Here is a 23,727-nt window from a genome sequence, read left to right as displayed (position 1 = left end):
GGCTCAGGTTAAGGGGCGGGGGGGGGTCTGGGGGCAGCTGCAGAACAGGTTATTCACCTTAATGCATTAATGGGGAAAAACCTGGAGACTTTACAACCTTTTTTTTTTTGTCTGTTTTTAATGCTTTTGTTTTTCATAGGGATGTATTTTCATAAACCTTTCTTATTATGAATCTAAAGGTATGTGACATAAGCACTGAGAAATAAACTTTTTTTATGTCCCAATTTCTGTCTTATAGAACAATAAAGCTGTAGCAAAAGGACTGGCCACTTGTCCATTCAATGCTCGTCACAGAGTACCCAAAAAAGAACTTGCGTTGCATATGCAGACCTGTGAGAACAAATGTCACCTGGAGCCTCTTCCAGGTAAAGAAATTCAGTGCAATTTTTTTTTTTTTTTTTTTGCTATTATGTTAAAATGTGAAGGACTGAACAACCCCTCAATTTAAGATGCCTTGGTGTTATAATAAAGTGCTAGTATAGTCGTATTTAAAAGCCAATGACAGGGTTTTTATAACAGAAGAGACCCTAGTGGTCTCCTGTGATAAATGCCCCCATGCCTGTCAGCAGGTAATGTGATCTGAGCCACACATGTGCCCAGATCACATTTATGGCCCACTGTGTGCCGCGGCGATGTGATACCAGTGTGCACATGTGGGAGTGATGTCACCAAAGCCTGCCCGTTCAAGCAGCCAAAGATGCAAAACTGAAGCTCAGGCAGAGCTGGGACAGCTCTGCCCTGGAGGGCTCCATTTGCAGTCAAGTCTGTGCATACTAGTACATTTATTAAACCTACAGGGGGGCCAGCTTTTTTTGACATTACTGTGGCTTTAAGTGGGATTCTGCTTCTGTATGACCTAGTATTGTAGTACAGCTTTAAAGGATAGGTGGACTTAAAAAACTTTTGGTGGGAAAGCAGTGAAATTTGTGTGAAAAGTATACGGAAATGTGGATACATATTTGCTTTGCCATAAACCCTTAAGATCTGTTGGCCTTTAGTACCTGGAGCCCCAACATGGCCTTTGTCCTCCTGAGTCTAGAATCGAAGCCTCACATCATTTGGTCTGGATAGAAGTTTATTTCAAGACCCATAATAGGAGCCAACATGTTTTGGAGAAGTTCCCCTTTCCCCTTTATCAGTACTTAAAGAAACCATGTACACTGATTCTAAAATGGGCTATGATTTAGATTTGTATAGTATTCATCAGTAGCTGGTTTGAGGTTCCAAGAAACAAGACTGATGGCCCTGAAGTACTAGAACTGCAGAATGGTGGCTCTTAAGTACCACAGATAGTAGGTCTCAAATGCGATGCAAGTGTATTCGTTCACCACACATCTAACCCTCTTACCCTGAAAAAAGTATTAAACTTTTCTAACATTTTTAAAATGCAATTTTATTATGGGATCACATTTTTCTTTGAAATCAGACCTATTCCCCTAGGTACTTCTAAGAACATGGACTTCTTTTTTTTTTTTTTTTTTTATTCGCATAGTGGCCCCAGTCAAAAATCCTTTTCTTCAAAATCTATTTAAAGTGACCCTGTCACCATACTAAATGTTTTAAAGGAAAACTTGACCTTTAGTGTAGTCTCTGCTGGCGCTTTGTACTGTGCGTGTGTTGGGGCCTTATTTCATTCTTAGCTAGTCATACTCATGGTGGCCACCAGTGGTCCCTCAGGTTTACTGATGAGAATAAATTGGGCCAAGACACAGTGCAGTAGAAAGAGGAGCCATGGCAATGTCTGAGAAAAGATTGCTTGATTGGGGCTAGCTGTAAGAATGATCCTAGGTATGCTGCAACTGGGGGGGGGGGGGATTTACTAAAGGTGACATGGTCATTTAGTCAAAGCCATACCTGTTCTCCTGGTACCCCTGCAGTTCCCACTGGTTCCTCCTGCTGACTGCCACATCACCATGGTGTCCTGTGACATGTGGAGGTTGGCAGTAGGAACCAATGAAGGCTGCAGGAGATCATGTGTCGGTTTCCCTGTGGAATTAATGTGGACATTTCGCAGGCTAGAGTGGCATAAAATGTGGAAATGTACATGCAACTAAGTGTTACTAAACCCACAACAGTAAAATCGGTCTATATGCAGTAAAGCATGCTTGTTATACTCACTGTTGAACCTAAGGCTTTATTCCTCTGCATTGTGTAAAAAGGCTGTTTGTTCCGTTCTTCTCTGATCCTCCCCTTCCACTGTGCTCAGTTTGGTGTGTATTGCTGGAGTTTTTTCTTGGGAGCGTGCAAGTGATCAGCACAGGGCCAATCAGCACTGTACAGATAGAGGGTCAGGGGTCCTGCAGTAGGACAGTCAGAGGAGAATGAAAACTCCTTTTACAAGCTTTAACCAGACTGATGGAAGTCACGAGACTGCTAGATACTGCTGATGGGAAAAGGTATTTAGCAGTTTACTAAAATGCATTTCTGCAATTACTGTGGGGGACCAGATAGCGAATTTAGGGTCCTGGGTTTAGTAACACTTTAAGCTTGCCTAAATTATCACATGAACTAGTTTAAAAAAAATCTGTAATCAACTTACACAGGGATAATCATATCTGTTCATTACACATTAGTTCTACCTCTTGCTTAGCAGTGCTGCACAATGCTGCACAATGCAATCGGTAGTGGGCCGTAATAGTCTACCATATTTTTTGCACCATAAGACTCACTTTTCCCCCCAAAAAATGGGGGAGGGAGAATGTCTGAGTCTTATGGAGCGAATACTGACCAGGCACCCTGCCATGTCGGCATACCGGTGCTCGGCTTCTCTGGAGGTGAGGGGACAGGATGTGAGGCACATACCAGGGGAAAACGGGTCTGCCCCGGGTGCCAAAATATGGGGGGCATGTCAGTGGTGTCCCTATGGGGGTGCGCTCTGCACCCAGGTTGGGTGACACCATCGCGAGATCCCTGGCTTTTTTTTTTTAGCCAGAATGCCCTTGGCACCATGGCCTGGTCCCATCTCGCTTCCTGCTTCTCCCACCGGCAGCTGCTGCTAACTGTCTCCAGCCCTCTGGACCTTCCTAGCTACCACCCGGGTGTATCTGAGGCGGAGAGCCAGCCAGGCAGAGGGGGTTGTGGATTGTAATGGCAGTGCCCTCTGGTGATGAGGGGGGTAGAAGGCATGGTATCCACTGCCCAGTCACCTGAGCTGTTGTGATAGACTGAAAGGGTGTTTGTGTCTGCCCTGTCACCCTGAGTTGATCTGGGAAGGGGGGGGGTATATACACCTATATTGGGTAATGATGGACTTCACGAACTCCTGACTCTTAGGGGTTTTCAGAGATGGGAAAGATCTGGCATAACTACTCTAGTTCAACTGTAACTGTCCCCTCAAATCCTTTGGAGAGTTGAGGGGAGAGGTGTTTTTTTTTTTTTTTTTCTCCTCTCCAGTCGACTTGGTTCTTTCAATTTTTTTTTAACTGCGCCATGCCTTTAGAGTTGCATTTAACTTCAGCTAAGTTATTTTTTTTCTTCTACTCCTGTTTTGGATAAAATGGTACAAGCTAGGTCAACTAAGGGTCTTTATTTCTGTGATTTTATATAGGGCACTTAACTTTTTTTATTAAACGTCCCGTTCGATCTAGGGTTGGGTGGGAACAGGATCTTGGCCCTATTCCTGAAGATGCTTGGGATAATCTTTGATCCTTGCCCTGTGTTTTTCCCATCACATAGACTAACTCAGATTTTCATCCTTCATAGGGTTTACAGAACCCCTACATTTTTATATAATATTGGACTGTGACTAGATTCAACCTGTGCAAGGCATGGCAACAGGCACATTGATGCATCTCCTGTGGCAATGCCCTAAACTTTGGAGGGCAGTATCTTAATGGGCTATTGGATGTCAATATCTTGGTTGAACCACTCACATGCTTATTGGGCTATTGTGATCCCCATATTTATACTCCTCTTGTAAATCCTATTAGACCTGCACTTTTTTTGGCCTGTAGACAGAATGCCCTTAGGTGGACTCTCCTTATCCTACTCTCTGATTGGATCTTTGACTTAGGATTATTTCCTTCGCTAGACACCTATTTTCTAAGGAATTCTGAGTAAATTTGAGAATATCTTTGGTCACAATGGCTTGAGGCTAAATCCACGGTAGTGGTATAGACCAATCTGTACAAATAAGTACTGCTCTATATAGATATCCATATATCAGATTGTGTATGTATATACTTTTTTTTTTTCTATTAATGGGTATATCCTATTTTATTTAGCAAGCATCAATTGTTGCCTTTTTTTCTCTTTTCATTGGCTTCATGCTCCAAAGGGGGCGGGGGTCATTTTTTAGTTTTTTTTTGTATTTGTGGTGTTTTATGGCATGTATTTTGTACAAATGTCTTTGTACTGTAAATTCCAAAAACAAAAATCTGATTTAAAAGTCCATTTGAAGGGCCTGTGCAGGGAAAACAGTCGGTGTTACTGAGGTTCTGCATGTAACTATTAATAGTAGTACTAATTGGCTGCCTTACCCAGTCAAGTCTTTACAGATATGGATTTTGCAAAGCCAGGCTGCTTCCACAAGGTTTACAAGTAGAATATAATGTTTAGGCAAAGATTATAAAATTTTGTTTATATTTAATGTGCAGTCCTTCAGAGGATTGTGGCAACGCATGTTAAACTAAAATGTTTTTAATTTCTTAGCATTTGGAGAGATAAACTATGAAGCTGACGCAAGACCCAAAGATTATGTTTCAGCATGGCAGGCCCCTCCATGTGAGGAGAACTGGGAAGAAGGTAAAGAGTGTGTGTGTGTGTGTGTGTGTGTGTGTGTGTGTGTGTGTGTGTGTGTGTCTCCGATTCAGACTAAAGCTCAATTTATGAGCATTCCAATGGGGAAGTTATAGCAGAGAACTAGGTGCTGTCAATGCTCCAAAAAAACAACTGTACAGTCCCAGCACTGATATTTTTTTTTTTTTTGCCCAATTTCATTTCCCATGGCATATGGAGGCACTATAGCACAGCATTAGGTGCCCCTCTCTAAGATTCCTACAGTGCAAAGCCCTGTTATGCTGACTAGTTTCAATGGTAAGCAATCAGTCGGCACTACAGAGATGTGCTACCGACCCAGTGTGTTTACTAGCAGCCGCAAATCTCACACATCCCTGCAGAGCTGACTGATCTTGGGTTGTGACTGGGGCTGACCCTACCCCTTGGTGTGCTGGCATGCCTATTGACGGAGTTAAGTGCTATCAATCATCCCATATTAAGTATTTGTTGCTAGTATGGTTAGACAGACAGAATTGAGGTGGGGAGAAGCTGAGCTGTCCAACCACACTGCCCAGCATCCACAAGATGAATACTTCTTTTTTTAAGGCAATATTGATAACTGAAGTTGTTAGTGCTGTGGATTTCCTACAGTGTCTGCAACCCTACTTCTATCCACATGCATACAATCCAGGAACTGCTACATATAATTTTTTCTGGGTGGGTTTCCTGATTGACAGCAGTGGAAAATACACCTGCCTAAAGATGATTATAGATGGATTGTAGCTTGGCCGGTTCAGCAGGGACCAGATAAATTTGGGCAGGGGGGCGCGTCAACGTCCATGCCTAGTCAGTGATCCACTAGGGTCGGATAATTCAACGCACGGAAAATCTTACTGGATTTGCTCTGGGAAGGGAAGAGACAGGAATTCAATGAACCAAACTTTAGGGCTGGCAGACAGCGACTGTCCTAGCTGCACCGGATGGCATGGCTACTGAAAGGTTGTGTACAAAAGCATATGCAATTGAGTTTCATGTGTGCTCAGGTGTGTAGACTCTTGGCAGTCTTTGCATATTTTCTGTGTAAAAGGACTGTGGCATGTGTGCAAATTAGGCTCAGGTTTTAACCATATTCCATTAAACCCCTCCCACTGCTAGCACAATCTGTCCACATACAATTTGCTATAGCGCATGCTGCTTCATTCCTTCATAAAATTTCTTTGGGGGGAGAAAAAAAAAAAATCAGCCCAAGGTGCCAATGTGCTAGGTACACTGCTGCCCAAAGACAGATCCCAGAACAAAGTCCACTGGAACTTGTCCACCTATACAAGCCCTAAAGATGGAATTGGTTGTGAATCACCAATTGTGAGATATATAAATATAAGCATAAAACAAGCTTTCTGGGTTGAGGACCTGAACATTGCTAACATTTCAGTTATCCCTTGCTTGCAATCATAGAGCTTTCAGAAAATCCTAATCTGGCTGCAGTTAAAATAAGTGATATTTACCTCTACAAAATGGGTTTATGTAGCAGTGTTTTCTTGGACCCTAAACTGGGCACATTCATAGCACATAACTTATGGGAGTGTCGTTCCCCCCCCGCCCCGTCACATATTTTTAAAAAAATTGACTTTTTTTTTTTTTTGAGCTTATTTGGGTTTGTGTGTCTATCTATATAGGTTTTTGCTTTTTATTTATGACTCTGTGCTTTTATTTAAGAATCGGAAACTAAGAGGTCTACCTTTGTCTTGAAAGAGTATGGGAATTACTGTCCTTACAGTTCTGAAACCGCTTTCGACAACACTGCATCCAGGTTGGCATCAAATTATTTTTTTTTGTACATATGCATGGTCTCTGCTTTGTAACTTAGTTTTCCTAGATTAGGTTTATTTGCTTTCTAGTAGGGTAAAGCTTTTATTTTTAGGTCTCGCTCACACATGCATAATTGGTGCATCTGGAAAGTATTCACAGCACTTCACTTTTTCCACATTTTATGTTACAGCCTTATTCTACAATTGATAGATTAATTATTTTAATCAAAATTCTACAAACAATACCCCATAATGACAATGTGGAAGAAGTTTGACAAATTTTGTAAATGTATTAAAAGAAAAAATGTACAGAAGTATTCATGGCCTTTTGTTCAATACTTTTTTGAAACCCCTTTGGCACCACTTACAACTTCAAGTCTTTTGTATGATGCCACAAGCTTGGCACACCTATTTTGAGCAGTTTCTTCCAATCTTCTATGTAGGACCTCTCAAGCTCCATCAGGTTGGATGGGGAGCATCGGTGCACAGCCATTTTGGGATCTCTCCAGAGATGTTCAATCGGGTTTAAGTCTGGGCTTCTCAAGGGCATTCAGAGTTGTCCTGTAGCCACTCCTTATCTTGGCTGTGTGCTTAGGTTTATTGTCCTGTTGGCAGAGGAACCTTCGCCCCATCTGAGGTACAGAGTGCTCTGGAGCAGGTTTTCATCAAGCATGTCTCTGTACATTGCTGCATTCATCTTTCCCCTCGATCCAGACTAGTCTCCTACTTCGCTGAAAAACCTCCTCACAGCATGATTCTGCCACCATGCTTCACTGTAGGGATGGTATTAGCCAGGTGATGAGCGGTGTCTGGTTTCCTCCAGACATGACTCTTGCCATTTAGGCCAAAGAGTTCAATCTTTGTTTCAGACCAGAGAATTTTGTTGTGGCCAGTCCTTCAGATGCTTTTTGGCAAACTCCAGGCGGGTTGTCATGTGCCTTTTACTGAGTGGCTTCCATCTGGCCACTCTACCATACAGGCCTGATTGGTGGAGTGCTGCAGAGATTGTTCTTGATGATTCCCCTCCCCCCACAAAGATGCTGGAGCACTGTGACCATCGGGTTCTTGGTCACCTCCCTGACTAAGGCTCATCTTCCCGATCACTCAGTTTGGCCAGGCGGCCTGCTCTAGGAAGAGTCCTGTTCCAAACTTCCATTTATAGATGGAGGCCACTGTGCTCATTGGGACATTTAATGCTGCAGAAATATTTTCTACCCTTCCCCCAAATCTGTGCCTGGATACAATTCTGGCTCTGAGGTCTACAGACAATTCCTTTGGACTTCATGGCTTGGTTTGTGCTGACATGCACTGGTAACTGGGGGACCTTATATAGACAAATGTCTTTCCAAATTATGTCCAATCAACTGAATTTACCACAGGTGGACCCCAATCAAGTTGTAGAAACATCTCAAGAATGATCAGTGGAAACAGGATGCACCTAAGCTCAAGTGTCATGGCAAAGGCTGTGACTACTTGTGTACATGCAATTTTTTTTCCATTTTATTTTTGATAACGTTTGCAAAGATTTCAAACTTTCATGTTATGGTGTGTGTTTTTTTTTTTTTTTTTTTTTTTTTTTTTTTAGAATTTTGAGGAAAACAATGAATTTAACCACTTGCCATCTGCGCTATGGCCGAATGACTGCCACAGTGCAGACCTGAATTCCCGGGAGGCCGTCATGACTGCCTCCCCTGTGCACACGCTCTGGGCGCGCTGTGATCAGAATCACTGAGACTTGGCTGATCACTGATCCGAGTAAGGGGCTGGTCCCGGCCCCTTACCATGTGATCAGCTGTCAGCCAATGACAGCTGATCACATGATGTAAACAAGATCAGTAATCGTTTTTTTGTTTTTTTTCTACTCGCGCTGATAGCCAACAGTGCCACCGAAAGATTACCTGTTTTTTTTATTTATATTTTATAACAAAATATAAAAAAAAAAAATTATTTAAAAATTCAGTCTTTTTACTTTGATTTTTATTTTTTGTTTAAAAAAAGAGGTGATCAAATGCCACCAAAAGAAAGCTCTATTTGTGGGGAAAAAATGATAAAAATTTGGATACAATGTAGTATGATTGTGCAATTGTCATTCGAAGTGCGTCAGCGCTGAAAATTGGTCTGGATAGGAGGGGGGTTTAAGTGCCCTGTAAGCAAGTGGTTAACCCATTTTGTAATAAGGCTGTAACAACAATGTGGCAAAATGAAACTCTGAATATTTTCAGGATGCACTGTAACTACTTCAATACTGGGAACTTTCACCCCCTTCCTGCCCAGAACATTTTTCAGCGTGGTCATTTGGAATGACAATTAGTCATGCAACACTATACGCAAATTACATTTATAATTTCTTTTGAGACTTCTCTATCTTTTGGTGGTATTAAATCATCACTGGGCTTTTTTTTTTTTTTCTTTTACTAAATGGGAAGACAATTTTTGGGGTAAAATTTTTTTTTTTTTTTTTTTTTTTTTTTTTTTTTGTTTCTTTGTTTCTTTGTTAAATTTTGCAAAAACAATTTCTTACTTACCTTGCCTCCAACCACCCATCCCTCCAAGCAGCAAACAATTACTTGTAGGAACCTTCGCTACTTTAACCCTTCTCTATTCTGCTACTGACCACCTAAGACATCTCTCCCCTGTCCCGACCTGGCCACCTCTGTCTAAAACGGCTCACTCATCACTGATCTTAAGAGACTGATCTCAAGAGACCTTGCCATCCTCTTGAACGACTGACTATGTAAAAGCCTTGTGAGCCACTATATTAATCTAGTGATGCTGCCAGCACTAAACACACTTCCTAAACATGAGCTGAACAAATTAATCTGAATAAGTGCAGTGCTAAATATAAGGATATCCCTTAAGGGGTATAAAGTGCATTAATGTAAACAATATGAGTGAATAAAGTGCAATATGCAAATTTTACACAGAATGTCCTTAAATAAATTAATGTTGGTAATATAGTGCAGTGTGCAGACTATAGCCTTGGTGTCTTTTTTTTTCTTTGCTTTATAAAAAAAAGCATATCATCTCTCTCCCTCTAGTGGCACCTTAGCCTCCCCTCTAAAACATATGCTGATCACTCCCATACTTAAAGCGGAGTGCCGCCGGAAATTTTTTTTTTTTTTAAGTCAGCAGCTACAAATACTGCAGCTGCTGACTTTTAAAACATGGACACTTACCTGTCCAGGGCGCCCGCGATTTCGGCACCCGAGGCCGAACCGTCTCTCCGTCCTCGGGTGCTGCCGCCTCCATCTTCGGTAAGGGAATCAGGAAGTGAAGCCGTGCGGCTTCACTTCCCGGTTCCCTACCGCGCATGCACGAGTCGCGCAGCGCAATACGGATGGTCCCTGCTGTCTGTGGGATCCGTGTGTTTCCCAGCAGGCAGCGGGGAGGGAGCAGGAAGTGGCGTAAATAACCGCAGATTCTGCGGCTATCTATGCTGGAAGTGGGTACCGATACCTGTAATATACAGGTATCTGTACCCCCCTCCCCCCTGAAAGGTGCCAACTGTCACTGGAGGGGGGGAGGAATCTGAGTGGAAGTTCCACTTTTGGGTGGAACTCCACTTTAAAAAGCCCTCAATGGACCCCACCAACCTGAACAACTTAAGATCTCTCATTGCTCCCATTCACCTCTAAACTTTTTAGAACGCTTGGCTTACAACCGTCTTGGCTCCTACCTCAGTGAAAATAACCACCTTGACCCCTTACAGTCTGGCTTTCGTTCGCAGCACTCCACAGAAACTGCCTTACTAAAACAAAAACTATTTACTAACTGCTAAAACCAATGGGCACTATTCCATACGCCTACTGCTTGACCTCCTCTGCGACCTTTAATACTGTTGACCACCTGCTCCTTCTCAAACTCCGTTCTCTTGGCTTTGCAAGATTCTGCTGTAGCCTGGTTCTCCTACCTATCACAGCGCTCCTTCAGTGTTGCCCACAACTGTCTCCTTCTCCATTGCCCGTTTCTGTGGGGGGTCCCCCAAGGCTGTTTTTGGACCCCTTCTCTTTATCTACACCTCCCTTGGTCACCGCCCATGGCTTTCAATACCATTTATACGCTGGTGACACCCAAATCTGTCTACTCTTCACCTCACTCCTTCAGTCTCCTCTCGCATTACTAATTTAATGACACATCAGCATGGATGTCGCACCAATTAAACGAAACCTCTGTAAAGCCGAGCTGGTAATATTACCCCGTGCCCCCCTTCGTGACTTATCCATGAAAATCAATAATGCAACTATCAATCCCTCCCCTCATGCCAGGGTACTAGGTGTAATCCTAGACTGACTTGTCCTTTCAGCCCCAAATCCAAATGCTGTTGAAAGCTTGCAGACGTCACCTCTGGAACATCTCTAAAATATGCCCCCTTTTAACAAATGAAACCACCAAGCTACTCATTCACACCCTTGTTTCTCGCCTTGACTATTGCAACTCCCTTCTCATTGGCCTACCTCTCCATAGGCTATCCCCTCTTCATGCGATCATGAATGCTGCTAGACTTATCCACCTTACCAACCACTGTCTGCCACCCCACTCTGCCAATTCCTACACTGGCTCCCAATCACCCAGCAAATTCAATTCAAAATGCTAACCACAACATTGATCTATATTTGGAGGCAGAAAGAACATGATTTGGTTGCATTTTAAATTTTTTCCATATGGACATGGTTACTTTTTTTTTTTTAAATTGTTTTATTTTCTTTTGCTTGATTACCATAGCGCTACAGCAAAGCCAAGTCGAGGATACACCAACAGTGTAAATCCTACAGCAAAGCCAAGTCAAAGAGGAGATGCTAACTTTGGAAATCAAGGATACAGACAGGGTGAAAAACCTACAGGAAGGTCAAGTAAAGGTAGATACACTAAGAGTGGAAATCTTGCAGCAAAGCCAAGTCAAGTAGGATACACCAGCCTTGGAACTACAGCAAAGCCAATCCAAGATGGATACACCAACAGACCCTCTGCAAAAAAGCCAAGTCAAGGAGGATACGCCAGCCTTGGAACTACAGCAAAGACAACCCAAGAGGGATACACCAGCAGATCTTCTGCAGAAAAGCAAAGTCAAGGAGGATACACCAGCCTTGGAACTACAGCAAAGACAACCCAAGAGGGATACACCAGCAGATCTTCTGCAGAAAAGCAAAGTCAAGGAGGATACACCAGCCTTGGAACTACAGCAAAGACAACCCAAGAGGGATACACCAACAGACCTGCTGCAGGAAAGCCAAGTCAAGGAGGGGGCACCAACCGTGGTAACCCTACAGTAACAAAAGTCAATCCTTGGGGCACCTATCAAAGTACGTGTAACTGGCATAGAATTGTGTCCTGGGCAGTATTAGGAACTGTAATATGCCCTAGAGTGGTCTTGATGGCTGTAGATTTGAGCCATTATTTTCTTTAGTCTAACCAGCCTATTGGTAATTGATACATTTTGACTGGTGTCGAGGCACTACAGTACAATAACTCAGACTGAGATCTAACACTTTAAAAGGTACATTTGAGTACAGGGTATCATGGACTTGCTACCCTGCACAGTGTAAGGCCCCACTCACACCTGAGCTTTGTCGTTTGAAGCTCAAATTCTGTTGGAGAGACCATCCTATGGTTCACATCTCCACTCAAGTAGCCTGAAACTCCGTTTTGGCACTTTTTGTATCTTGAATTAGGCAGATTGGTGCATTTTTGAAGCATTTTGTTCCCCATAGAAATATCCTGACGCATGCAATTTGCGTGTGTTTAAGCGTCTATTTTTGTCACAAGTGTTTGGAGTGTTTTGTGCTAGTTGTTGGGAGCCTGCAACTGCTGGCATCCTAACCAGTGGCTCATCCCTGCTGTCCACAGAATGAGTCATTATCGGGTGTTAGGTGCTGGCTCCTTATCGACATCCTAACATTGAGTCATCCCTGCTGTCAGCAGACTGTAAACACAAGCCAGCCTTGGAAAAAACAGCGTGGTATCCCACCCCCCCAACCAAAACCAGGCCTTTTTTGGATCTTGGTTTGGATTTTGAAGGGAGCCCCCATGTCAACAAATCAGTGTGCACCCCCCAAATTCATATCAGGCCCTTCAGTCTGGTATGGATCTTAAGGGGAGCACTGCACTAAGTCTCACTTAATCCATTGCAGGCCAGGAATGGGGGGGTGGCTTCCTCCCTAATGAACCATACCAGGCTGCGTGCCTTCCTCATGGAGGCACACCATGTTGATGGCAAGGGCCCCTTTCCCACAACCCTGGCCCAGTGGTTGTGGGGGTGCAACAGGGGACATAGTTCACTGATGTCATCACGATGAACGCTGGCCACTGACCTGCATTATAAAAGCCTGTTGAACATGATTGGTCCAATGATATAGGGGGCAGGGTTACTGGGTTTACTTGGAGGCGGGGGAAACTGCTGTCATTTGAGTGAGAAGCAATAGGTCTGGTCGTGTTTGGCGGGGGGCTGATATTTATTGTGATTAACAATTAATTTACATCGGAACATGTTTGGGTTGTGTTTTAAAAAAAAAAAAAAAAAAAAAAACTGTCCCCGATGTAAATCCATTGTTAATCAAACACCAGCTGCCAAACTACCCAAAAAACCTGCCGCCCACCAAACAAGACCAGACCTGTTGCTTGTCACTTGCTAAATTACAGCCTGCTTCCCCCTGCCTCTGAGTAAACCTGGGGGGGGGGGGGGGGGGGCTTGGCAATGGCAGTGTAAGGATGTGTGGAGAAGGAGCTCTGTACCCCTTGGCAAAGTGAGGGGATCATGGTACCACCTACTTGATCCATGAAAACAGTACTCAAAGGGTAACCGCACAGCAACAGTTGACATTCAGTCCTTTCTGGCTGCAACCCGGCAAACCCGCTCGGCCTCCAGGGACAGCATGGTGCTGGCATCCACCTTCAGTAATGGTGCAGCTTCTCAGCCTCAGGTAGGACAAACTCTCCCCTGTTCAGAAGCTCCAGATCGAGCTACAATGACCCTACTTTGTGTGGTAGCTACCTCCCTATTTCCTTAACTAACATGGACATTCGGATGTATTCTAAAATTGCTAATAGGTTTACACCACTGATCTTGCATCTTGATGAGGTGGGCTTTACCCCTGGAAGGGAGGCTAGGGATAACACCATTAAAACAATGTATTCTAAAGGAACATGCCCAGAAATGCCATATTCCAGCATGCCTAATATCGGTTGATGCTGAAAAGGCATTTGACCGGGTTCACTGGTCCTTCCTACAACAGATGCCTTAACAGATCGGTGTTGGCCTTAAGGTAATGACGAAAATGGTATGTATGTATGTATGTATGTATGTATGTATGTATGTATGTATGTATGTATGTATGTATGTATGTATGTATGTATGTATGTATGTATGTATGTATGTATGTATGTATGTATGTATGTATGTATGTATGTATGTATGTATGTATGTATGTATGTATGTATGTATGTATGTATGTATGTATGTATGTATGTATGTATGTATGTATGTATGTATGTATGTATGTATGTATGTATGTATGTATGTATGTATGTATGTATGTATGTATGTATGTATGTATGTATGTATGTATGTATGTATGTATGTATGTATGTATGTATGTATGTATGTATGTATGTATGTATGTATGTATGTATGTATGTATGTATGTATGTATGTATGTATGTATGTATGTATGTATGTATGTATGTATGTATGTATGTATGTATGTATGTATGTATGTATGTATGTATGTATGTATGTATGTATGTATGTATGTATGTATGTATGTATGTATGTATGTATGTATGTATGTATGTATGTATGTATGTATGTATGTATGTATGTATGTATGTATGTATGTATGTATGTATGTATGTATGTATGTATGTATGTATGTATGTATGTATGTATGTATGTATGTATGTATGTATGTATGTATGTATGTATGTATGTATGTATGTATGTATGTATGTATGTATGTATGTATGTATGTATGTATGTATGTATGTATGTATGTATGTATGTATGTATGTATGTATGTATGTATGTATGTATGTATGTATGTATGTATGTATGTATGTATGTATGTATGTATGTATGTATGTATGTATGTATGTATGTATGTATGTATGTATGTATGTATGTATGTATGTATGTATGTATGTATGTATGTATGTATGTATGTATGTATGTATGTATGTATGTATGTATGTATGTATGTATGTATGTATGTATGTATGTATGTATGTATGTATGTATGTATGTATGTATGTATGTATGTATGTATGTATGTATGTATGTATGTATGTATGTATGTATGTATGTATGTATGTATGTATGTATGTATGTATGTATGTATGTATGTATGTATGTATGTATGTATGTATGTATGTATGTATGTATGTATGTATGTATGTATGTATGTATGTATGTATGTATGTATGTATGTATGTATGTATGTATGTATGTATGTATGTATGTATGTATGTATGTATGTATGTATGTATGTATGTATGTATGTATGTATGTATGTATGTATGTATGTATGTATGTATGTATGTATGTATGTATGTATGTATGTATGTATGTATGTATGTATGTATGTATGTATGTATGTATGTATGTATGTATGTATGTATGTATGTATGTATGTATGTATGTATGTATGTATGTATGTATGTATGTATGTATGTATGTATGTATGTATGTATGTATGTATGTATGTATGTATGTATGTATGTATGTATGTATGTATGTATGTATGTATGTATGTATGTATGTATGTATGTATGTATGTATGTATGTATGTATGTATGTATGTATGTATGTATGTATGTATGTATGTATGTATGTATGTATGTATGTATGTATGTATGTATGTATGTATGTATGTATGTATGTATGTATGTATGTATGTATGTATGTATGTATGTATGTATGTATGTATGTATGTATGTATGTATGTATGTATGTATGTATGTATGTATGTATGTATGTATGTATGTATGTATGTATGTATGTATGTATGTATGTATGTATGTATGTATGTATGTATGTATGTATGTATGTATGTATGTATGTATGTATGTATGTATGTATGTATGTATGTATGTATGTATGTATGTATGTATGTATGTATGTATGTATGTATGTATGTATGTATGTATGTATGTATGTATGTATGTATGTATGTATGTATGTATGTATGTATGTATGTATGTATGTATGTATGTATGTATGTATGTATGTATGTATGTATGTATGTATGTATGTATGTATGTATGTATGTATGTATGTATGTATGTATGTATGTATGTATGTATGTATGTATGTATGTATGTATGTATGTATGTATGTATGTATGTATGTATGTATGTATGTATGTATGTATGTATGTATGTATGTATGTATGTATGTATGTATGTATGTATGTATGTATGTATGTATGTATGTATGTATGTATGTATGTATGTATGTATGTATGTATGTATGTATGTATGTATGTATGTATGTATGTATGTATGTATGTATGTATGTATGTATGTATGTATGTATGTATGTATGTATGTATGTATGTATGTATGTATGTATGTATGTATGTATGTATGTATGTATGTATGTATGTATGTATGTATGTATGTATGTATGTATGTATGTATGTATGTATGTATGTATGTATGTATGTATGTATGTATGTATGTATGTATGTATGTATGTATGTATGTATGTATGTATGTATGTATGTATGTATGTATGTATGTATGTATGTATGTATGTATGTATGTATGTATGTATGTATGTATGTATGTATGTATGTATGTATGTATGTATGTATGTATGTATGTATGTATGTATGTATGTATGTATGTATGTATGTATGTATGTATGTATGTATGTATGTATGTATGTATGTATGTATGTATGTATGTATGTATGTATGTATGTATGTATGTATGTATGTATGTATGTATGTATGTATGTATGTATGTATGTATGTATGTATGTATGTATGTATGTATGTATGTATGTATGTATGTATGTATGTATGTATGTATGTATGTATGTATGTATGTATGTATGTATGTATGTATGTATGTATGTATGTATGTATGTATGTATGTATGTATGTATGTATGTATGTATGTATGTATGTATGTATGTATGTATGTATGTATGTATGTATGTATGTATGTATGTATGTATGTATGTATGTATGTATGTATGTATGTATGTATGTATGTATGTATGTATGTATGTATGTATGTATGTATGTATGTATGTATGTATGTATGTATGTATGTATGTATGTATGTATGTATGTATGTATGTATGTATGTATGTATGTATGTATGTATGTATGTATGTATGTATGTATGTATGTATGTATGTATGTATGTATGTATGTATGTATGTATGTATGTATGTATGTATGTATGTATGTATGTATGTATGTATGTATGTATGTATGTATGTATGTATGTATGTATGTATGTATGTATGTATGTATGTATGTATGTATGTATGTATGTATGTATGTATGTATGTATGTATGTATGTATGTATGTATGTATGTATGTATGTATGTATGTATGTATGTATGTATGTATGTATGTATGTATGTATGTATGTATGTATGTATGTATGTATGTATGTATGTATGTATGTATGTATGTATGTATGTATGTATGTATGTATGTATGTATGTATGTATGTATGTATGTATGTATGTATGTATGTATGTATGTATGTATGTATGTATGTATGTATGTATGTATGTATGTATGTATGTATGTATGTATGTATGTATGTATGTATGTATGTATGTATGTATGTATGTATGTATGTATGTATGTATGTATGTATGTATGTATGTATGTATGTATGTATGTATGTATGTATGTATGTATGTATGTATGTATGTATGTATGTATGTATGTATGTATGTATGTATGTATGTATGTATGTATGTATGTATGTATGTATGTATGTATGTATGTATGTATGTATGTATGTATGTATGTATGTATGTATGTATGTATGTATGTATGTATGTATGTATGTATGTATGTATGTATGTATGTATGTATGTATGTATGTATGTATGTATGTATGTATGTATGTATGTATGTATGTATGTATGTATGTATGTATGTATGTATGTATGTATGTATGTATGTATGTATGTATGTATGTATGTATGTATGTATGTATGTATGTATGTATGTATGTATGTATGTATGTATGTATGTATGTATGTATGTATGTATGTATGTATGTATGTATGTATGTATGTATGTATGTATGTATGTATGTATGTATGTATGTATGTATGTATGTATGTATGTATGTATGTATGTATGTATGTATGTATGTATGTATGTATGTCATCTTATTCAGACATTTGCGGAATATGGCACAGTGAGCAATTTTTAAGGTAAGCTATGAGATGGAAGCCCTGAATATCTTCCTATCTCAATTTTCTGTGGCTCACCTTTGACGCAACTTTGCCTTTAAATGGCAACTTATGGCTATTGAATATCTAGGCATCAAAATCCCATCTTTATTGTCCGCCATGGCAGACATTAACTTTACGCCACTTCTCCGTGCTTGTCTTAAATCCTATGCTAAACCACATCTCGTGGTTTGGTCGCATCAATACTATCAAAATAGACATCTTGCCAAGATTATTGTACACTTTTCATGCCGTTCCTGTTCCCACCCCCTCCCCCCTCTTTTTTTTTTTTTTTTTCTTGTCTCTCAACAGGGTTATCCGTACATTTATATGACGACATAAGTCCAGAATTCGACAAACCATCCTCTCCTTGCCTAAGTGTAGAGGGGGTGGCTCTTCCCCCATTTGTCCATTTATTCTCATGCAGCATCTTTGCTCAGTGGTTGACTGGTTTCATGGCCATTCTACCAAGATCTGGACTCCCTTGGAGAATCTTATCTCCTCAGATCTTGCCTCCTTATCCTGGTTAGAACCTGATTAGAGACCCCAAGAAACTTATTACCCCTTATGGTGCGCACTACGCTGCAGTTATGGGATACTTATTTACGTAAAGGCTTACTCTCTTCCAGACCAAATCTCTTGACCCCGCTGTTTGGCCTAGCATCTTTCTCCCTACTGTGACAAGTACTAAGTTTCTCCAGGGGCATCGCGGAGACTGACCCTTTTGAGCCATACTCTGACTGGCTGGACTCTTGCTCCCCTTTCCCAGATACTCCCCTCCTGCCATAGCTCCCCATGTGCATGGTTGGAATATACACAGCTGAAACATTTAGGCAAACAGTCCTCTACGGACCTGACGCGACCTTGCACTGCTTTTGAATTACTATCCCAATCTTCCTCCACTTTCACAGATATACCAGATCTTATTGCGGGAATCCTCACTTTGTATATGCTCAATTTGTATATGCTCAACACACTTGTATTTTCTGCAAATACTTAATAAAAAAAGTAAGTAAACCCGGGGGCCCTGCACCAGACCAATCATGTTCAACTGGCTTTTTTAAAGCAGGTCAGCGGCCGGCATTCATTGTGATAGACATTGGGGGAAATGTTCAGGGTTTTTTATTATATAAAGGACCTTATCAGGGTCAGTGCCCTTCGATTGCTCAGCTCTTGGTGTAGACCCCTTGGACAGCTGCAGCTGGGATCGGTGCTGCAGCCATCCAGGCAAGTATATAATTTTTATTTATTTTTTTTTTTTTGTATTCCTCAACTTCCCTTTTAAGAGATTAAGCCCACTATCATCCACCAATAACTGAAACCTTAATTTAGTCTTTCATGGATGAGCTGTAACTTCTAATTTTTTTTTTTTTTGTTTTTTTTTTTTTTGTTTAAGTGGCAAGTGCTGCTATTGAGCCTGAGCCTGTGGATTCATATGAAAATGAGTGGCCAAGGTAAGTAAAACATTTCACTTGCAGTTTTTTCTGATGAGCATGGATTTTAAATTTAGAATGGGCATCTGAATGGCAATTTTTAAAGTGTATCTAAACCAATGCACAAAACATAGTGCAGCTTACCACTTCATAGTTGTGATGGCTGCATTTGTGAGTTTGTTTTTGTTTTTTGTTTTTTTTTTTTTTTTGTCCTCCCAGGCTTTCTGTGTTCCTGTCAGTAATGTTTTCTGTCCTAGAGAGAACTGTTCACTGTACTAGATCTATAGTGGAGCAGCAATGTCACCCTTGGATAGAAAGTGTTACACTACTGAACCACCCCTAACTGGGTAAGGGGCTGGGAACAATGCTAACTGATAACAGTGCAGCAAATGCAGACAACATTAGACTTTAACCCACTGGAATTCTGGTAGCAACAAGTATCGAACAGACAATGCTTTAAAGTGTGTGTGTATTTATTTTATAGGACATTGGACTTGTATTTCTAAACCATGTGTTATATGCAGGCTACCTTAAGGTGATTGGAGATGGCAAAAAATGTAAAGGTGCTGCCACTAGAGTGTACTCTTTTATAACCCCACCCACTCAGACCCCAGGCCCCTGTGTAGTTGTGAGGTTGTCTCCACTCTCGTTGTGGAGACAAGTTCACCTCTGGCACTATTTTTCTATCAGGAAGGGACGAGCGGGATCCACCCGCCAGAAGGTTGTAAAGCAGGAACAGAGAAATTACAGGTAGTGTAATCCCCCTCCCTCCCTTTTTAAGGAAAAAAAGGTAATTCTTCAGTCAGGAGCGGAATTCCCTCCTGGGGAACAAAAGCATCATAAATTGTAACCTTAAACAATATCTACATTTGAGTCTGTGTAGAACAGAAACAATGGGAACAGTCAGATATACATATCTGGGTCTTCAAAGGTTGGTCACTGACCACCTGTAAGGAGCTCGGTCACTAGGACCAAATTTTGGAATTGCATCTTTGGTAACATTCAGGTGACTGATGGAGATTTCCTGGCTCTGGACCTTCCCTGTTGAGACCATAGGGGGGAGATGGGTCGTCTCTCGTTAACCGGGTCACTGGTCCCCTGTGGTTCTGTTTGAAATGAGACCCAAGTCCTGGAGTAATGCTTCACCGATCTGGAAGGTAGCAAAGGAATGGGATTTGCCCTTGTAGGGAAATGATGGTCAAAATGGAAACTACCAACGGTATTTAACCTGTCAGTTGATAAGCTGACTGAGGAGCGACTTCAGTGCTCTCCTTTTCTGGATCGTTTTCTGGGCTATGTCTGTAAAAATATGGATCGGATGTCCTGAGATGTCTCCTTGATTTCTTGCCTCTAGCATAATCTTTTCTTTGATGCGATAGAAATGAGGCTTAACTATCACATCGCGTGGCAGGCCATCTGGTTTGGGTGCTGTCAGGGCGTGGTGCACCCTATCCAATTCTAACTGGTGAGGAGTGATGTCCAGTATCAATTGCTTCATTAGGGCATGGATCGATTCTTCTAGGTCCGTTTCTGATTCTGGGAGGCCTTGCACGCAGAAGTTATACCTCCTAGACCTGTTTTCCAAGTCCTCAATTTTTGTGTTTGCTTGGCCCTGTAGGGATGTGATCATTTTGGAGTTTTTGTTCACTCGCTTTACTGTCCCATCCATTTTGGACTAGATTGTGTCCAATCTCTCCCCTATGTTTTGAAAGTCATCTTTCTTACCTGTAGTGATTATAGTGCATGCTTTAGATAGTTCTTGTTGCAGGAGTGTAGAAAATCTAGCAAGATGAACTGTCTCCTGAGTACACAGTAGTAGGGGCAGGTGGCTGTGAAAACGTTGCGCTGTTTTGGCTCAGGGCTATTTCAGCCATTTGCCTATCTGTGGAGGAGGCTGGGGAGTCAGTAAACAATAGGGGCCTGTCTGAAGAGCCTGACAAGGGGGACATCTGTGGGTGCTCACTCTGTGGTGATGGAGGCCCTTCCTGGGATTGGGATGAGAAGGGATCTCTTCCTAGAAAGGTAATTGCTGGGCAGGTTAGCGCGGTCCTGTGTCTGGCCTCCCCCGTATATGTCCCCTGTTTCAGGTGCCATCTTGGTCTGGGGGGGCCACTGCTGTGTCTGGAGACTAACCTGCTCTGGCTCCTCGGTTCGGCTGCTGAGCTGCCCAGGTCTGGTGAGCTTGAAGACTGCTGCATTCATTGTCTCCCCCTCCTTGCTTCATTGCGGTCTGAGGGGTCCGCCGCTGTCTGTGTACAGTCGCGTGCAGTGTCTCCCTTCCCTGGCACCATCTTAGGTGGGGAGGGCTGCTGCTGAGCCTTGGAAGCACAGGTTGTTCAGAGTTGCTGGGGAGGTTTGCGGCTGACGTTCTCCGCTGCATGGTCTGCTCCCGAGTACCAGGATGTCAGTCGGATGGCAATCCGATCGCCCCTTATCACTTTTTTAAAAGCTTTTCTTGCCAGGAGGTTAGCGGAGCCTAGTCAGTGCATGACCGAGCTTGGCGCCACGCACATGCGCACTGTTCTCAAACACTTTACTTATTGAGTGTTTCCTCTTAAGGATTCTTGGTAGGCATCTGGAAGCCATTTTAAAGGGCTCCTTTGCCCTTGCAGGTCCAGCCCTATGTGACCCAACATGTTTCTGCATAAGTCTTCCTCAGGTTTGGGTAGTACCGTATCTGTAATATAATCTAGATCTTCAATATATTTTTATAATCCATAGCATATATAACCATTAATCTCTCAATAGGACATAGCAACTTGTATGCAAGTGTATACAGTTTAGTCCAAAAGCCATAGGGATTAAAAAAAACCTAGATTAGTGCCTTCATAGAGCAACTAGTGGATCCCACCCGATCTGGTAACAAACCTTGCAGGGAATATCTCTCAATGGGCACTGTAATTTAAGTCAGAGGTATTGCAAGAGAACCCCAAATAAGGCATACAAGTAAAGTTACAGGCATATCTTCATATAGAAGCGTGCTAGTATTGTGTGCTGTTCGGTCTGGGAACAGACAAGATTTCTGTGGATGAGATTAAAGTTAGAGGCATCATAAGACCCTAAATAGAACATGCAAGGAGTTACAGGCATACCTTCACATGTAGTGGTGTGCTGTTATAGGGTGTTGGAAAAGCATAGTGTGACCATGCTGAATCTCACCTGTATGTACCAGATAAAAGAGGGGGGGGGGGGGGAACTGACACCGACGTCCTTGCATCCAACACAGCAGCGCCAATATGGAGTGTCCCACCTCTGAGGGCAGAAGGATAACATGCTGTACATAGAGGAATGGAGACCAAGCAAATTACCTTGGCAACCACACCCCTCCCACCAAGGCAGCACAAAGTGGTTTTAAACCCTTCCATATACCCAGTGAAGGGGCTATCCTCTAATACAGATGAAACAAATCCACCTACATAAGTTGTATCCATCTAATCTTCCCTTCTCTACATCCATTTTAAGTTGCACACAGGAACTGAGGCTGTCAATCTGCTGGAGGTCCCCGAAACCCCCCGTTACATATTTCTCAGTGTCAGAAATGACTCATGCTGATAGCAAAGGAATGAAGCAGCAGCCAGAAATTACACTTAGTGCTTTTAATTGAGACAAGTATAACCTATAGAGGGATATGCTTTGTTCATATTTCATGTGAGGTTTAAAACCACTTTAACGCTGGGTTCACACTAGTCACTCGGATGTGGGTTCCCTGCATCCAATTTGCAATAGCAGGAGATTGTGGCCAGTTCTCATATCTCGGCAGCAGCTCCGGTGTGATTTGCACAGGAACGCTGTATGTCTAGGTCTGTTTCGGGGGGGGGGGAGAAAGAGTACAGACGCAGAAACTGATTTGGAGAATTTCAGGCACATAGTGCCTCTAGTTTAGTACTGTTGCTGCCTTGGAAACAATCGCATTTTAAACTTTTTTTTTTTTTTTTTTTTTTTTTTTTCATAACACTCAATCATTAATGGTTTATTTTTTTTTTTTCTGATTAGACTTGAAAATCTGAATATCAAGGAACAAAGACAAATGAAATGATTGTGGACACTAGAGAGAAGTAAGTATTGACCAATTTTGTGATTGTAATAGCTGCAATTTGTGCAACTATTGCTACCTGTAAACCTAAAAAACTCAGTTTTTTTTTTTTTTTTTTTTTTATAGCAGTTATGTATGAATTTAAAAATGCAGTTAAAGCGGAGTTCCACCCAAAAAACGTAACTTCCGCTTTAAGTGACATGCCACATTTGGCTTTCAGCCAGGCGCCCAGTTAGAATGTCAGAGCCTCGGAGGAGCGGGGCTTTGTGAGATCGCATCGCTGGACCGTGGGACAGGTGAGTGTCTGATTATTA

General features: G+C 40.4%; 1 protein-coding gene across 1 annotated transcript in view; it reads left to right on the top strand.

The window, feature by feature from the left end:
- LOC141127323 (uncharacterized) overlaps positions 1 to 23,435 on the top strand; it is a 39,871-nt gene extending 16,436 nt beyond the window's left edge. The window contains exons 3-8 of the mRNA XM_073613638.1: positions 239 to 365; positions 4,651 to 4,743; positions 6,433 to 6,526; positions 11,247 to 11,824; positions 19,344 to 19,401; positions 23,374 to 23,435. Of these exons, the coding sequence (XP_073469739.1) occupies positions 239 to 365; positions 4,651 to 4,743; positions 6,433 to 6,526; positions 11,247 to 11,824; positions 19,344 to 19,401; positions 23,374 to 23,416 (993 nt within the window). The 3' untranslated portion in view covers positions 23,417 to 23,435. The remainder of the gene's footprint in view (positions 1 to 238; positions 366 to 4,650; positions 4,744 to 6,432; positions 6,527 to 11,246; positions 11,825 to 19,343; positions 19,402 to 23,373) is intronic.
- Positions 23,436 to 23,727: the final 292 nt, after the last annotated feature.

Source organism: Aquarana catesbeiana, linkage group LG02 (genome assembly GCF_042186555.1).
Source record: "Aquarana catesbeiana isolate 2022-GZ linkage group LG02, ASM4218655v1, whole genome shotgun sequence".
Lineage (NCBI taxonomy): Eukaryota > Metazoa > Chordata > Amphibia > Anura > Ranidae > Aquarana > Aquarana catesbeiana.
The sequence above is the reverse complement of the archived record's forward strand: the minus strand, read 5'-3'. Positions and strand labels throughout refer to the sequence as shown.